This window comes from Saccoglossus kowalevskii, chromosome 13 (assembly GCF_978046115.1).
Source record: "Saccoglossus kowalevskii chromosome 13, keSacKowa6.1, whole genome shotgun sequence".
NCBI lineage: Eukaryota > Metazoa > Hemichordata > Enteropneusta > Harrimaniidae > Saccoglossus > Saccoglossus kowalevskii.
In genome coordinates, this window is record NC_140653.1 from 22,270,677 (window position 1) to 22,288,533 (window position 17,857).

The 17,857-nt window shown below is 34.7% G+C and overlaps 2 protein-coding genes across 2 annotated transcripts in view; one reads left to right on the top strand and one right to left on the bottom strand.

Moving 5' to 3' along the window:
* Positions 1–231: 231 nt before the first annotated feature.
* Positions 232–12,660, bottom strand: LOC144356763 (STAGA complex 65 subunit gamma-like). Its single transcript, XM_085507076.1, has 9 exons — positions 12,402–12,660; positions 9,928–10,045; positions 7,958–8,034; positions 7,701–7,810; positions 6,660–6,781; positions 5,134–5,277; positions 2,445–2,482; positions 1,330–1,609; positions 232–983 (listed from the first exon to the last, which is right to left on the bottom strand). The coding sequence occupies exons 1-9, from the start codon at positions 12,557–12,559 to the stop codon at positions 939–941; spliced, it is 1,092 nt and encodes a 363-aa protein (XP_085363202.1). The 5' UTR covers positions 12,560–12,660; the 3' UTR covers positions 232–938.
* A 205-nt stretch (positions 12,661–12,865) lies between these two features.
* LOC100378126 (small subunit processome component 20 homolog) overlaps positions 12,866–17,857 on the top strand; it is a 51,656-nt gene continuing 46,664 nt past the window's right edge. Inside the window, exons 1-4 of the mRNA XM_085507358.1 lie at positions 12,866–12,999; positions 14,618–14,698; positions 14,965–15,031; positions 15,402–15,534. Of these exons, the coding sequence (XP_085363484.1) occupies positions 12,946–12,999; positions 14,618–14,698; positions 14,965–15,031; positions 15,402–15,534 (335 nt within the window). The 5' untranslated portion in view covers positions 12,866–12,945. The remainder of the gene's footprint in view (positions 13,000–14,617; positions 14,699–14,964; positions 15,032–15,401; positions 15,535–17,857) is intronic.

The following is a 17,857-nucleotide window of genomic DNA, read 5'->3' on the forward strand; positions in this document are numbered from 1 at the left end:
TAGAAATGAAAACCTATAATATCCCTGATGCAAGGCAAATGTGTTTCCCACTATGCAAGCTCTGGTTTCAATCGATCTCCCACTGATTCAAACAGAATGTCATGACTGTTGAATTTACATACTTGCATGTAATTTAGAGCCAACTGAAGTTTGTATTTATTTCTAGAGAATGTTCACATGGTTGCATGGTCATATCGATTCACAGCATAATGAAAACAGATACACAGCGGCGACACAGAGATCTAATTTTACTTTATAAGTAATTCTATTTAGAAATCAAAAACATTTTACACTTATGACCATATGAAAAGAATAGCTAACAACATTTTCTATATACACAAATATGGAAATCTATCTGTATTCACCAATACATGTGTATTTAGTCGAAAATCATGATAATTGGGAAAATTAACAGATACCAGATAATGAGCATAATGCCAAAAACACCAGTCAGTCATCTTCAGCTTAATAGAAGATGATGTCTATGCAAATAATGCTGTGCACATGTGCTGATCAATCATAGCTACAGTTGGCAACATACATTTTACTACTAGTAGGCCATCTGATATCGGATCGGTATAATTTCAATCAAATTAATCAATGCATGTAATAGACAAAGATGCATTTTAAAATGGCTGGCAATGACCAATTTTTGAATGAATTGGGCAATACAACGATGTCTGCCTATAATTTATAATATGCCTATAATATCTATGAGCCAAGTTTGATTAAAACAATCAATGTATATCTTAGACAAGACATATGCCATTATGAAGATGGCTGCCAATCGGCCATTCTTTGAATTGTAAACTAAAATGATTTACAAAAGGGACCTAAAATGTCATGTTTTTCTATGAATAGATTAGAAAGTTTTTATACAGAAAGTTTAATAATTTAACACGCTCTTCAACAATATTTTCACTAATGTAATCTTAATGTTATTGTGGAGGTGTTGGAGTAGCAATATCTCGCCTCTCTTCATTCTGAAATTAAAAATAAATTCATCAATAATGACAATAAATCATTGTAAATGTCCAGTAGTTAATGACATTTGAAACTTAATAACAATAACAGTAAATTTCGATCGTAATGAATAAAAAATTGTTGCCAGTCAGCTATGTTTCATAACATGTCAGTAAAAAAATATGCATTTGTAAATAACCAGTAACAGAATAAAAACATACGTATGATTGGTGAGGCTGGAAATCTATCACACAACAGCTTTGGGCAAATATATTCCAGGGTACGATGATCCTGGGTAATCTCATGTTCTAATAGTAGGTAAACAGAGCAGAGACCCTAACTTGTTATTTTGTTTCAATCACTTACCTGTCCAGCAGGTAATGGTGGAGGTGGTCCAGGATACTCTTGTTGTTCAACTGATATACTTTCACTTAAAGATTCCAAAGCAGACACCCTATCTTGTCCTTCCGTTTTAATATACGCCAGCGCCCAGTGAGGGGACTCTGTTTCATTCACGTTACTGGAGCATGACGACTCTTCCAATTCCATACCTATTCCCTGAATATCCAGTAAATGCTCCGTCGACTCCGGATTATCTGGATCACCAAGTGGAAAGGAGATTTCAGACAGTGGTTCTTCTTTAACCCTGAAAGATTGTAGAAATGTTTATAAGAAATTGAGAATGCTGAGGAATGAATCTTACAGAATGTGAGCATATCAAAGAAATAATTGTAACTGGTCACTAGTAGCATAGTGGTGGTCGCATCAGACTCATGATCAATAGACCCAAGTTCAAATCCTACCGTAGGCTGAACATCAAAAGGGTCGACCCCTACACTGGGTGAGTGTGCCACAGACTCAATGAGAAGGCCAATTCCACTGGCTGAGATTCATTCACTAACGAATGCAACTTTGGGGGAACCTTGGTTAAGGTCCGCAGGTGCTTGTGTTCGACCGGGCCTGGTTGACACCAGGATAGCGCATTACAAATTGCCATTTGACAGAGAAATGGCCACACAGCCCTGCCTGTGGCAAAATGCACTATGTGTCGTCACTAGCACTTGCAATTTGCACATACAAATTAAAAAAGTCAGGAGAGACAACAGTGACACTCAATGTCCGGAACTGACGCCTGGCACAAAAAAATTTAAAATTCTTGATATGTTTTGTGTATAGCCCTAATAATTTTATATTTCTTTTACTCATGTTAACACTGTATTCGTACCCAAAGCAATTCAAAGACAAGAAATAATTTAGCTGTTAAAACATGAAATGTACCATTGAGAGTTGTATTATTATTATTATTTTCATACATATTTTCATATTTTACTTGTATTTATTTAAATTAGCTACTTATTTACATATTTCCCTGTAATATTTAAAATTCTGCAATGTGAAAATCTGTAAACCGACATAGAGAAAATAGTAAAGTTTAAATTGTCATAATACTCTGATCAATACAATCTATTCCATCCACTTACTTTACAATATTGTCTTCTGATCCTCTGTGTTTGGGATTCTGGGAAAAATAAAATTAGCAAAAAATTAGTGGATCAATAGTTGTAAATAACACAATTTGTGTCAGAATTGTATTAACATCACAAAAATGTTGACTGATATAAATGTTGTAGAGTTTCTACATATTTGTTGAATTATTTGTTGAATTAGGTATATTCAACAATTTTTCATACATGTATTTTTAGCTCCGCTGTTGACTTTGTCGAGCGGAGCTTATCATATGAGTGATTGTCCGTCGTCGTCCGTGTCAATGTTTTACTTTTTCAACTTTTTCTTGAAAACTACAAGCCTGAATGCTTTGATACTTGGTGTATATGTACCTTGGGTAGACCTCTCTCAGATTTGTTCATTTCATGATGATATCTTCAATTCTCTAATTTTGGTGAATATTTTTGTCATTTTTGGTAAAAAGTGATATTTTCGACTTCTTGTTAAAAACCGCAAGTGCAATTGCTTTGATATTACGTATATAGGTACTACATGTGGACCTCTCTCAGATTTGTTCATTTTGTAATGATATCTTTAATTCTCTAATTTTGGTGAATATTTTTATCATTTTTGGTAAAAAGTTATATTTTCGACTTCTTGTTAAAAACCGCAAGTCCAATTGCTTTGATACTACATATATAGGTACTACATGTAGACCTCTCTTAGGTTTGTTCATTTCGTGATGATATCTTCAATTCTCTAATTTTGGTGAATATTTTTGTAATTTTTGGTAAAAAGTGATATTTTCGACTTCTTGTAAAAAACCAATAGTCTGATTGCTTTGATATTACATATATAGGTACTACATGTGGACCTCTCTCAGATTTGTTCATTTTGTGATGATGTCTTCAATTCTCTAATTTTGGTGAATATTTTTGTAATTTTTGGTAAAAAGTGATATTTTTGACTTCTTGTTAAAAACCAATAGTTCAATTGCTTTGATATTACATATTTAGATACTACATGTAGACCTTTCTCAGATTTGTTCGTTTCGTGATGATATCTTCGATTCTATAATTTTGGTGAATATTTTTGTCATTTTTGGTAAAAAGTGATATTTTCGACTTCTTGTAAAAAACCAATAGTCTGATTGCTTTGATATTACATATATAGGTACTACATGTGGACCCTCTCTCAGATTTGTTCATTTTGTGATGATATCTTTAATTCTCTAATTTTGGTGAATATTTTTGTCATTTTTGGTAAAAAGTGATATTTTTGACTTCTTGTTAAAAACTGTAAGTCTGATTGCTTTGATACTATACATATTGTTCATTTTCTAATGATGTCTTCAGTTCTTTAATTGAAATGTGCATTGCTAACAGCGGAGCTATCTCAGCCGACAGGCTGCTTGTTTTAAAACACAGTTTTTAAAATTTGTAACATAATACAGTCATATATGTACTCAATGGAATACTTTAACCTCAGGAAGTTCATTGCTACTGAACTAGCATCATGAAAGTAGTTTTAAATCAAAATTTTGAATAAGAATTAGTGAAATTGGAAACTTTTTTTTATTTTCTAAATGGTTTGTTCTGGCGTGCACTTATGACTTACAAAATAAAAGTACACTGTAGCCTCGTTATAAGGAACACTTTGGGGGACATACAATTAGTTTGTTATAGTGAAATGTTCACTTATAATGAAGCACATAATACATTGGGTTTGTTGTGAGCGGGAAACACGCTATGTGTTCATTATATTAGGAAATTCATTATAAGTGTTCATTATATTCAGGTTACAGTGTACTTTAACCTTGAAAGTGTATAGACATTGATTTAAAAGTGGTCAGTGTTCTCCCCAGGAAAATGTCATTGTATTATTTATTTTTGTTTTGTTTTGTCAAAGCTATAGAATAGTGGAATATGACAGCAAAAGAAAGAATATGAGGTTATTGCAATTGTGCCACAAAGTCTGCACTAAGATGCAACCATGTACTGAGGGTTATTCAAAAAGTGATTGCAACCAAACGCACGCAAGCAAAACCACATATTCTTAACCACTAAATAGATATTATGTCCCCAGTAAAATAAAATGACATTTGAGGTCAAAGTATTTAAATCTCAATAAAGAGTTATTGATATCGTAAATATTTATACACACTTAATATAATTTGATACATAGTATCCTTGTCTACAAAGTAATACTTGTGATATGGCAATAAACTGAGAACTGATAGGAAACCACCCACTGTGAGTACTCTGAAGGACATCTCATGGTCATTTTTTGACCTCACTAAGTACCAACAATTTTGCTGTTTATGTTATTATTAATAAGACCTCATTTACATTCCCTTTTATTTTGAAACAACATTTCTCAGTGCCTTTGACTCCTTTGAACACCAAATTATTTCCCACTGAAATGTTTGCATAACATTTTGCATATTTTTTTTTTCCATTATTTTTTTTCATTAATTTTGAATCAAATAGACATAACTTCTTCTTATTGGCTACAATCCTGATCAGAATATTTTTAAACTATGGACAAAATTTATGAGGATTTATTTTGTGAAAGCTAGATGACAAAAACTGCTTTCAGCCACAGTTAATTCAAACATTTTAGTACAAAACATAAATTTTCTCCACTTGAAATTTTCATGATTAGATGAAAAACGTTATTCTCAAAAAAAAGTAAAGTACTTTACATAATAGTTGAATTACCTACCCTAAATTTGTCATATTCTTGTCGTAATTGATGTGCACGTTGTTGGGTGACTTTATGGTAATTACGTATCCTGGTCTCCCAGAACACTTGTAAATCTTTAAATTGACTGATGCCGACCTCGTGAAACACTTGCTGCAGTACATCCTGTATGTATAAAAATTGAATGTGATTTAAAATCTGGACAAACATAACCCAAAAGACTGTATTCTGAGCATATTCACTGGGTTCATTTTTAAAATATTCCATTGAAACAATTTTATTTTAGCAAATTCACTTTATATCAGAAAATAAAACCTAGTGAAACCCCCCAATTAAAGTATGTTTAAAATTGAAAAGACGCATACTTATGCATGTACATCAACTTTTCTGTTCTGTTAACTACTACTCTCAATAGTTTGCATAACAATGTACCTAATTTGCATAACAATACTAACCTGAAATCCTGTTGTACCTGTTCTCGCTTCACTGTACACAGCTACTCGCAGTAATTTGCATATTTTCTGTACCTAATTTGCATAACATTACTTGCCTGAAATCCTCATACCTATTCCAGCTTCTCTGTACAAAGCTACTCAATAATTTTCATAACAATGTACCTATTCGCATAACAATACTGACTTAATACAGCTACTCGCAGTAATTTGCATATTTTCTGTACCTAATTTGCATAACATTACTTACCTAAAATCCTCTCATACCTATTCTAGCTTCTCTGTACACAGCTACTCAATAATTGTCATAACAATGTACCTAATTTGCATAACAATACTAACTTGAAATCCTGTTGTACTCGTTCTAGATTCGCTGTACACAGCTACTCGCAGTAATTTGCATATTTTCTGTACCTAATTTGCATAACAATACTAACCTGAAATCCTGTTGTACCCGTTCTAGCTTATCTGTACACAGCTACTCTCAATAATTTGCATAGCAATGCACCTAATTTGCATAACACTACTTAACTGAAATCCTCTCATACCCATTTTAGCTTATCTGTCCACAGCTACTCTCAATAATTTGCATAGCAATGCACCTAAGTCGCGTAACAATACTAACCTGAAATCCTGTTGTACCCATTTTAGCTTATCTGTCCACAGCTACTCTCAATAATTTGCATAGCAATGCACCTAATTCGCGTAAAAATACTAACCTGAAATGCTGTTGTACCCGTTCTAGCTTATCTGTACACAGCTACTCTCAATAATTTGCATAGCAATGCACCTAATTCGCATAACAATACTAACCTGAAATCCTGTTGTACCCGTTCTAGCTTATTTGTACACAGCTACTCTCAATAATTTTCATAACAATGTACCTAATTTGCATAACACTACTTAACTGTAATCCTCTCATACCCATTTTAGCTTATCTGTCCACAGCTACTCTCAATAATTTGCATAGCAATGCACCTAATTCGCGTAACAATACTAACCTGAAATCCTGTTGTACCCGTTCTAGCTTATCTGTACAAAGCTACTCTCAATAATTTGCATAGCAATGTATCTAATTTGCATAACAATACTTACTTGAAATCCTGTTGTACCCGTTCTAGCTTCCCTGTCCACAGCTACTCGCAGTAATTTGCATATTTTCTGGTTGTAGTCGGTCAATACATCTGTCAGGGTTTCTAGAACCGATTCCTGACAATCTAAAATAACATATATTTTTAGACTTGATTCTAATAAAAGTGTTAAATATCAACATAACCTTAGCAGGTTTAATGAAATAACCCCCCTCCCTCCCCATCTGTACTTTTAAATACTAACTTGCTGTCGCTTGGAAATACCCACTAACCCCCTAGCTGACTATTTGAAACACCCACTAACACCCTAGCTGAATTTTTGAAACACCCACTAACACCCTAGCTGAATTTTTGAAACACCCACTAACACCCTAGCTGACTTTTTGAAACACCCACTAACCCCCTAGCTGACTATTTGAAATACCCACTAACCCCCTAGCTGACTATTTGAAACACCCACTAACACCCTAGCTGAATTTTTGAAACACCCACTAACACCCTAGCTGAATTTTTGAAACACCCACTAACACCCTAGCTGACTTTTTGAAATACCCACTAACCCCCTAGCTGACTATTTGAAATACCCACTAACCCCCTAGCTGACTATTTGAAACACCCACTAACACCCTAGCTGAATTTTTGAAACACCCACTAACACCCTAGCTGAACTTTTGAAACACCCACTAACACCCTAGCTGACTTTTTGAAATACCCACTAACACCCTAGCTGAATTTTTGAAACACCCACTAACACCCTAGCTGACTATTTGAAATACCCACTAACCCCCTAGCTGACTATTTGAAATACACACTAACCCCTAGCTGACTATTTGAAACACCCACTAACACCCTAGCTGAATTTTTGAAACACCCACTAACACCCTAGCTGACTTTTTGAAACACCCACTAACACCCTAGCTGACTTTTTGAAATACCCACTAACCCCTAGCAGCCTCTATGAAATACCCATTAGCCCCCTAGTAGAGTCTTTAAAGTATCCAGTAACTCCCTAGTTTACTCTTCAATACATGCATGTTAGACTTACTCTCAAATCCAGCATGTGCACATATAGTTGCAACAGATCGTCTCGTCATTTGTCTCACCGTACTCTCGTCTAATTCAATTGTATCATGTTGGAGACGCTCAGCACTGTCCCTGAGATTAAAGAAACATACCAAAGTCTTTTAATATCACATTATGTATATTACCCCAAATTTGGTCAGAATCCAGAATGCAATACAACATGAACAGAGGACATTGGATTGTCATTGGATAACTACGGACTATCATCATCATACTTACCATGGTTTGACTGGTCTTGCTGTCTGTGGTAATGTAGGTAAGGTTGGTAACCTTGGCAACTCTTTCTCTTCAGACCGCTGTAGTAATGAGAGAGTGATGAGAGAGAAGTGAGCAATTTGGCTTCATTTTATCTGATGTGAAATTGTGTTTCTACTAATAATCAGAATGCAATAATTTGTCAACTTCTAATTTAAACTTATTAAATAACATTATTATACAAATGTCACTGTAAATTAAATTACATAAATTACAGCATGCCGTAATTTTGCGGTATTTTATGGTGCATTTTTATCCTACCATATTAGGAAAGGCGAATTCCAAATATGGAATGATTCGCTGATTCTGTTCTAAACTTTTTGGATTTCGACATTCTCATGATTTACCATTGGGAGGAAAAGATGTATAATGATAAGGTTATTACGAGGATACCGCAAAGTATATACTCTGATGCGCGTTGGTCGATATTACCGCTGCACTGTCTTCGTGCATACTTTTCGGTATCCTCGTAATAACGTCATAGTATTAAAGTGTCAAAGAAATCAGGGAGTTTTCGCAATTGACTTAACATCATTAATTCCACCATTTTGAGATACACCAACTACACGCATTACTTTTGATCAAATCAATACGCAGTGATCAGGTGCCATACAACACTATTACAAAATAATGTATTCTGACACATCAAATAAAATATGTAGAAAAATTCTACTGCCACATCCAACAGTACTGCATTTTGCAGAGACAACAATTGTATGCAGTGAGAGAAAACAATTGCCTGTTTCTAATCAGCTAGTAAACCAAAACCATATTGGACACATGTACAGTGGTCATCGCATTTACTGAGAGTGGTTGCAGCCTGCAAAAAAAGCTAGTGCGCCCTCTAGTGCCAACCCTGGAGTTTCATTTGTTCTCAACATCATATGGGTCTAAACTGATGAAAGTCAGTAAAAATCCCAGAATTGCGTAGCAAAATTTTATCAGGGACTATAAGTGTCAGTGACTATTGTGAAATTTGGTCTTCACGATTGTCCATAAAAAGTCTGATAAATTGTATTGTTTTTATTTCTTTGTTATTCAAAAGGATTCAAAAAGTACTAAACACCATTATGATCACCTAAGGGACGACGTCAAAAGATCGATGTCGGATAAAAAACTTATTTCCTTTAGTTTGGGGGTTTTGACCTCAAAAAGTTTCCATCCTACAAAAACGATTTTATTTTTTAATGAAGTCCAAAAAATCTTGGAGTATTTGTACCGGGGGTAGTTGTTTTTTTTTCTATCCAATCATGGACAGAAATAACCGAAAAGGGAAAAAAACAGAAAAATGGTTTGGTTCAAGTGTAAATCTGTGCGTCAAATGAGGTGCATTTGTAAAATCTTTTTACACCCACCCGACAACCAACTGCTATGCAATACTACTGTCCGATTATCAATTTGTATTTAATGGTGAATGTAGTCTGACGCCATGACTGATATTTATCAATTAAGTTTCAGTGGGGGGTAGGGGGGGGTTTGGAAAAAAACTAAAGAAATTAAGTTTTTTATCCGACATCGATCTTTTGACGTCGTCCCTAAGCAACCAAACAGATATATTTAAGTAGCAACATTTTCTGAATTTTGTATCTCACAAAATTTGGCATTCACAAAATAATGGAGTACCCCCCTCCCTTTTTAGAAAATTAACCATTTGAATGCCAAAGTCAACTTTCAACCACAAATCAATCGACAAGAATCTTTTATAGAAAAAAACAAACATAAAAAAATACATTTTTTATACATTGAGGGAGGGGTTTATTGCAATCAAAAGGTTAAAAGTACAGAGGAATGTTGTGATTTTATCTCAAAAAACACCTTAAATAAGGTTTATTTGCATGGAATTAAAATGAATGTTTCTCAGAATTTTAAATAATAATCCTGAGCATTTAAAACATTTTTATATCTGTGAATGATCTATTATAAACAATACTTACACTATCCTGTTGGTGTTGTTGGGCTACTGATATCATAGAGCGTAGTCTTCGATTGTGTTTTAATAGTTGTATTGTATGAATACTAATTGGATCTGGTCGACATAACTCGGCTGGTATCCTAGTAAACAATTCAGTATTATCAAGATAATTTGTTTGAAAAAAGAAAAACTTAGGCATTCATTATTGTGTGATTGTTCATCTCCATCTACTACAGTCAGCGGAGGGTGCTTCAAAGGTTCAGTTATTTCATGGTAACCCCAACTTTCGAATTCACCTTCTTTTTCTACAATCTAATTCGATAAACAATTTAGAAAAACCCAAAAAAGACAAGAAAGCCATTAGAGATGGCAGATTCTCGACACCCATTTTCACAAGCACTGGTTGAACATCTATATCTCCAATAGTGATATTATTAATGAGGTCACATGACCATATATGGACATTAAATATGTTGATCAGATTTAGTGTGCAATGTCTTCAATAAAAGCAGTGATTGAATGTCTATCTGCAATAGAGCTTCAGATATATTTATGCATTTTTAATGTTGATCAGAATGCAAAGACCTAAACATAGGTAATAGGTCTTCTCTAGTCAATGTAAACTTTATCTGTTGATAATCTTTATAAATGTTTATACTGTGGAATGCTTTATTTTCGCTGGAATTAATTTTCGCTGAAAAGGCTTTTTGGGCATTTTGTATGGAATTTTATTTCACTGATTTTTGATGAATTTAATGTGAAATATTGGAAAAAAAGTATATTCGCTGGATTTTATTTTCACGGAATCATCCTTTCAGCGAAAATAGCGAAAATAAATTACATGCGAAAATAAAGTATTCTACAGTAAATCCAAAAAAATGTTCATGCCTAAGTGAAATTCAATGTAATGGTACACATGTACGAGATAGTAACGGCCTATTCTAAGAATCACAATCATTTATATATACGTAGTGTAACGCATTCACACTTAGTGGAACTATGAGTAGAGCGAACAACTAAGTTTGACAGTTAAACACAAGCAGCCATCTTGGACACCCAAATGACTTTTTTACAAGACAGTCAAAAGAAGCACTGTCATATATGTAAAGTGAATTCTAATTTGATTATATAGCTGTTAATTAATCTGTTCATAATTGCCTAAATAATTAATTAATGATGTTTTTACAGGATGTTTACCATTGCAAATGCAACAAATTATACCGGGGTATATGGAAAGTATTGGATTTTGTTCTCCATTTACAGCAATAATTTCTGAACTGTTTTGCTGTTTTTTTGGCTCACCATCATTTACCGACTCCCTATTTTAGCATCGCCAAGGTTCGTGCTAAGTTATTTTAGGTGGCAAATGTAATTGTTTTGTTGAGGGCGCACTTCACAAAAAAAAAAAACAGATTGAAGGTGCTGGTTTCCACTCTGTTCTAAAGATAGCTTGAGGTCATCAAGTGATTTGATTAAATCCTCCTTCATTTATCTTTACAAAATGATCGATTCACATGATACAGCATTGAGAACCAGAATATAAAATGTCTACTTCCTGGATCACAGAGCCACGTTGCAATGATTTTGTCTTAACTAGAAATATTATTTTTACAGGAATTTCCTGGAAAATTTAGTGTTTATTTCCAACTAAATATTTTCAGCAAATAAGCTTCTCAATGGGACATACTAAAAACAAACTGAAATAAATGACACGTACAAGTATCGACAATTTAAAAGAAAAAACATCAAATTAGGGGGGTTCACCGGTTGGTTCGTATAGGTTCGGTTATCTAGTCTGATTTCTGTTTGTTTTTTACATTCTGCCCGACAATTTGACATTTGAAAATTGGCAATCTGTGATCCAATATTAAATACCTGTACACTCATTTCAGGTTACTCATAGATATGATTTATGATTCATTTAAAACTCAAAACTGAAGTTGAAAACTTTGACTAATGTCACTAACGCAGACGAGTATAATTATGAAATCACCCGAGCGTCATCCAAACAGCAATGTTTTGTTTGTACATGGAGGGCGGTACAAGTGAGCTTCATGATAGCCAATCACATCCTCTCCTTTGTATTTAAATTTACATTTATAAATATTCACATCTTATAACCACATACTTGAATAACTCAAATTGAGTGTAGGTATAACTTGCACCAGTACAATGCATTCAAGGAAAAATTAAAAAGAATCAACTTTTAATGATGAGGCTTTCTCTTCATAATGTGGTGTTCCCGTGGTGTTTATTTCATTGATGTGGACGATAGTAATATTAGCTCAGACACAGTGTTGAGGGACTGTGGCTCAGAAAGACAAAAGAATGCTTACTTACACTATATATTTTTGTTAATAACAGGAAGTTGGGTACATAAGCGAGATGCGGCATAGGAGTACCCTCGTTAGTTCGACAACACCACCGAAATCAAACTCTAACACACGTGCACCCCTAGTCGTAACAATGCAGGTTTATTAAGGTGTCTATACTTACTGTGTTACACTGGGCTTATGTTGTTGAGAGGGCTGATGAAGTCTTGGTCCCTCGATTTCTATTGGTTGCGGGTGAACGAAAGGAAGTTCCACATCCATTCCGGTCATAGAATGTGTTGCTTCAGACGGTCCAGGCAGATCACCCCACCGTACACTCATCCTGTTATCTGTTTTTCAAATTGATAAAGTAATAGAAAAACAATTTGCAGAAATCCAAACAAGCACCTCGATCTTGACAGCAGTAATATCGTGACAAAAGGCCCCATAGCTTACTCATCAAAAATAGATATGTATTTCTAGTAGATCAGCCATAATTGGAAACGCATAAACTACGTTACATAATTGAGAAAGTATCATAAATATCTTATACTTGAAATTATAATTGTGTTACCATTTTAGGACAAATTTCTGAATTTAACTTTTCGCGTAGAAATAACCAGTAAGCTAGTGGGTTTTTAAACAAGATGGCGGCTTGTGGTCAACACGTGTAGTTGTTTTGCCGATTTTTTATATAATTTGGGCAACTGCACTCAAAATTAGTCAAGATGATGAAAAGAACTTCTAAGTCAGCACATCACCAAAATGAAAATCGCTATACGGTATGTTGTTTGAACATAGTATTTAATTGGAGAGCTAGTTATTGAGATGCACACACCAGCTGACTAGTCGAAGGTCGCTGGTTACTACTGTATGGGGGATTCGACCGTATTACGTAATCACATGTGTACCCGTAATCAGTCAGTCGAATCTAGCTCCAAATATGTTTCTTTTAAACGCATTGACACGAATTTCATATTATTTTATAAACATCTCAAAATTTAAAATATTTCAGTTTCATACTAAAATACAAAATGTATAAAACCGGATTTAGGGTATATACAATTTTCAACTTTAATCACAGTCCCTCAACAGGAACAGTGTTTTATGCACAATCACCGTCCCTCAAACAATGCATGGTTTGTATACAATCCAAACAGATAAATAAAATGCCATTTTATCATGCAAATTTAATCATTTCAGATTTCTAAAGAAAACAAAATTTGCCTTTGATTTTAAGTTGTCACTCTCTGACAATTCGCGAAAATTGGCAACACGCAGATCGAACAGTGACAGGGAATAGAACGATGAATAAAAACATGCAACAGAAATAAATTAACAACATGCAACATTAGAAGTAAAACTAGAATAATTTATTGCTTATAATGTGACAACTAGAAATAATAAAAGTCGACAGTGAGTAATCATTTGAATAAGGATTTTCCCACCAACAAACATGTCCAATACGTGTGAACTGAAAATGAATTAAAATGTCAGGAGTTAAACTGTGTAAAATTATGTTATTACTATTAAGTTCATAGTTGTTTGAAAAAACTTCTCAGAATTTTATTTGTAAGTTCATTGCCATCTTCGTTCAAGTCAAAACCCTCAAAGTCCAAGTCGGCGGCTGGAATGTCTCACTATATGGATATTGCGATGGGCTTGAAATAGGAAATTTTTTGTTTTCTCCAGCAACAGAAGAAAAATTTTCATGACAGAAATGCAATAGCAGTGATGAAAGATGGTAAAAAAGTTGGCCCCAGTTATGGATATAAAGCCAAAAATTACCTGATTTCAACCACTCTTTGTACATACAAACAAAACATTATTTATTACAAGTGTAGAAAAAGATATTCCTGGACATGACCTCAATTTCTTTATTGTATCAAAATTGAGGGATGGGCCTTTGCCCAGGCATGGGCATGCCCGGATAAATACGGTATCACAATTAAAAAGTAAATTACATCTAATGCTAGACTACATCCTAATAAGCACCCAACAAGAGGTTTGTTTCAATATTCTTTCTCGATTAGTAGTTTTGTTTCACTTTTTGAAACATGTTGGTCTCTGAGAACCAATTATGATATTACCCAGAATCCTTAGCAGTTTGTACTTCTCAACATAGATCTTACATAATGGTTTTGCTTAATAATGAAAACATAAAATGGATTCAAATGTGGGACAAATCTACTAACAACGAAGAAATATTGTGAAAACATGACCCCTCTCTACCACAACTAGGAATGGGCACGTCCAATACAAAGTAATAAATTTCAGAATTGTTTTAATATACAGAGAGTAAATTGGTGAGAGTCCAGTATTAAACTCAATGATTTAAATTAATAGTACAATAACATAGTAATGTGTTCTTACTCGTTGTATTTCTTATTTCAAATTTAGTTCCAGACATTTTCTGAACGTCTATCCCAGATAAACATAGATGTTATTCGTAAAGGAAAACGGCAAATTGGAGGTACTGAGGTAAGTTTCATCTACACTTTATCTAAGTGGTAACAGCTACATTGTCTATTCTTTAGATTTATCCAAGCTCACATACTTTTCCTAGTCATTTATACTGAACATATTTTCCAGTCACTGCTCCATATAGAAAAAATTGTAATACAAACTGATAAACCAGTCCCTCCCATCTATGGCATGTTCCACTCATTTTCACTTATTTCATGCAAGTAAACTATTATCATTCTGTCTGTCTGTCTGTCTGTCTGTTTTATGAATCTTATATGCAGGACTGCGACTCCCATTTTGTTGATGGATTCCTTCAGTGGCGTGAACTGAATTGCACGGTTCATTTTGGTGAGTTAAATTTGTTTTTTATCAATTCTCATCGTAACGCAGTGATATATGGCAAAGGTTGATCTGCACAGACCTTTGAATTGTGGGTAAACAAATTTTACACATGTTCTATACGTCGCATGGAACCATGGCATATCGTGACGGCCGGATAGTGCTCCTCATGACTTCATCAGCAAATGAATAAAATTTATAGAAACAAATGATGAAGTTCATAGTCAATAAAAAATAAAATAAAACACAATAAAAAAATACATGCAAAATTAATCCTTTACACAATCAGTACCTTGAAATTGTGTTTTTTATGTTGTATAACACAGTGCTAACCGAGTCAACTACCAATATTTATATAAAAATGTTCTTTTATTTTCAGCAAACTTTAGCAAAGAAATAGCTAGAGATGTAACGACGTATGCGCAAGTTGTTCACCACAAGGAGAAGATAATTAACGCTTTGAAGACACATCTGCAGATTCCAAATAGTTTAGCGTATAAGCCCCTCTTAGAGTAAGTACCCTGATTATTAGTCCCCGTTCGGACGAAGTCCGAAAACGGGGACTTATAATTCAGTCATTGTGCGTCTGTATGTCTGTGCGTCCGTCCGGAGTCATATCTCCAAATCCCTTGGACCGATTCCGTTCACTTATTGCATGTGTCTAGTACTTTATGTGGGACATATGCACATGCAGTGGTTTAGCGATTCAATTCAAAATGGCCGACTGGCAGCCATCTTGTTTTTTGAAAATGTTGTTTTTTGGACATGCTTTGTCAGTTTTCATTCAAACTTGGTACATAGATTATACATGTTAGGATACATGTCCATGACGATTTATTTCACAATTGGATCAAAGATGGCCGACTGGCAGCCATCTTGTTTTTTGAAAATGTTGTTTTTTGGACATGCTTTGTCAGTTTTCATTCAAACTTGGTACATAGATTATACATGTTAGGATACATGTCCATGACGATTTATTTCATAATTGGATCAAAGATGGCCGACTGGCAGCCATCTTGTTTTTTGAAAATGTTGTATTTTGGACATGATTTGTCAGTTTTCATTCAAATTTAGTACATAGATCATACATGTTAGGATACATGTCCCTGATCGTTCATGAGTTCCTGAGTCTGTCCGTCCGTGTGTCCGACCATGCGTCAGTCTGTCCAGAGTCATATTTCAGAATCCTGTGGACCGATTCCGTTCATTCTTTGCATGTGCCTAGTACCTTATGTGGGACATATGCACATGCAGTGGTTTAGCGATTCGATTCAAAATGGCCGACTGGCAGCTATCCTGTTTTTTGAAAATGTTGTATTTTGGACATGCGTTGTCAGTTGTCATTCAAACTTGGTACATAGATTATACATGTTAGGATACATGTCCATGACGATTTATTTCACAATTGGATCAAAGATGGCCGACTGGCAGCCATCTTGTTTTTTGAAAATGTTGTTTTTTGGACATGCTTTGTCAGTTTTCATTCAAACTTGGTACATAGATTATACATGTTAGGATACATGTCCATGACGATTTATTTCATAATTGGATCAAAGATGGCCGACTGGCAGCCATCTTGTTTTTTGAAAATGTTGTATTTTGGACATGATTTGTCAGTTTTCATTCAAATTTAGTACATAGATCATACATGTTAGGATACATGTCCCTGATCGTCCATGAGTTCCTGAGTCTGTCCGTCCGTGTGTCCGACCGTGCGTCAGTCTGTCCAGAGTCATATTTCAGAATCCTGTGGACCGATTCCGTTCATTCTTTGCATGTGCCTAGTACCTTATGTGGGACATATGCACATGCAGTGGTTTAGCGATTCGATTCAAAATGGCCGACTGGCAGCTATCCTGTTTTTTGAAAATGTTGTATTTTGGACATGCGTTGTCAGTTGTCATTCAAACTTGGTACATAGATTATACATGTTAGGATACATGTCCATGACGATTTATTTCACAATTGGATCAAAGATGGCCGACTGGCAGCCATCTTGTTTTTTGAAAATGTTGTTTTTTGGACATGCTTTGTCAGTTTTCATTCAAACTTGGTACATAGATTATACATGTTAGGATACATGTCCATGACGATTTATTTCATAATTGGATCAAAGATGGCCGACTGGCAGCCATCTTGTTTTTTGAAAATGTTGTATTTTGGACATGATTTGTCTGTTTTCATTCAAATTTAGTACATAGATCATACATGTTAGGATACATGTCCCTGATCGTCCATGAGTTCCTGAGTCTGTCCGTCCGTGTGTCCGACCGTGCGTCAGTCTGTCCAGAGTCATATTTCAGAATCCTGTGGACCGATTCCGTTCATTCTTTGCATGTGCCTAGTACCTTATGTGGGACATATGCACATGCAGTGGTTTAGCGATTCGATTCAAAATGGCCGACTGGCAGCTATCCTGTTTTTTAGCTCCGCTGTCGACTTTGTCGAGCGGAGCTTATCATATGAGTGATTGTCCGTCGTCGTCGTCGTCGTCCGTCGTCGTCGTCCGTGTCAATGTTTTACTTTTTCGACTTCTTCTTGAAAACTACAAGCCTGAATGCTTTGATACTTGGTGTATATGTACCTTGGGTAGACCTCTCTTAGGTTTGTTCATTTCATGTTGATATCTTCAATTCTCTAATTTTGGTGAATATTTTTGTCATTTTTGGTAAAAAGTGATATTTTCGACTTCTTGTTAAAAACCGCAAGTGCAAATACTTTGATAATACATATATAGGTACTACATGTGGACCTCTCTCAGATTTGTTCATTTTGTAATGATATCTTTAATTCTCTAATTTTGGTGAATATTTTTGTCATTTTTGGTAAAAAGTG

Excerpts from the sequence above, each read along its gene's own strand:
- LOC144356763 (XM_085507076.1), bottom strand. The coding sequence starts at position 12,559 with ATGAGTGTACGGTGGGGTGATCTGCCTGGACCGTCTGAAGCAACACAT. Across the intron at positions 8,035-9,927 it reads AACAACACCAACAGGATAGT|CGGTCTGAAGAGAAAGAGTT; the intron begins GTAAGTATTGTT and ends TCATTACTACAG. Across the intron at positions 7,811-7,957 it reads GCAAGACCAGTCAAACCATG|GGACAGTGCTGAGCGTCTCC; the intron begins GTAAGTATGATG and ends CTTTAATCTCAG.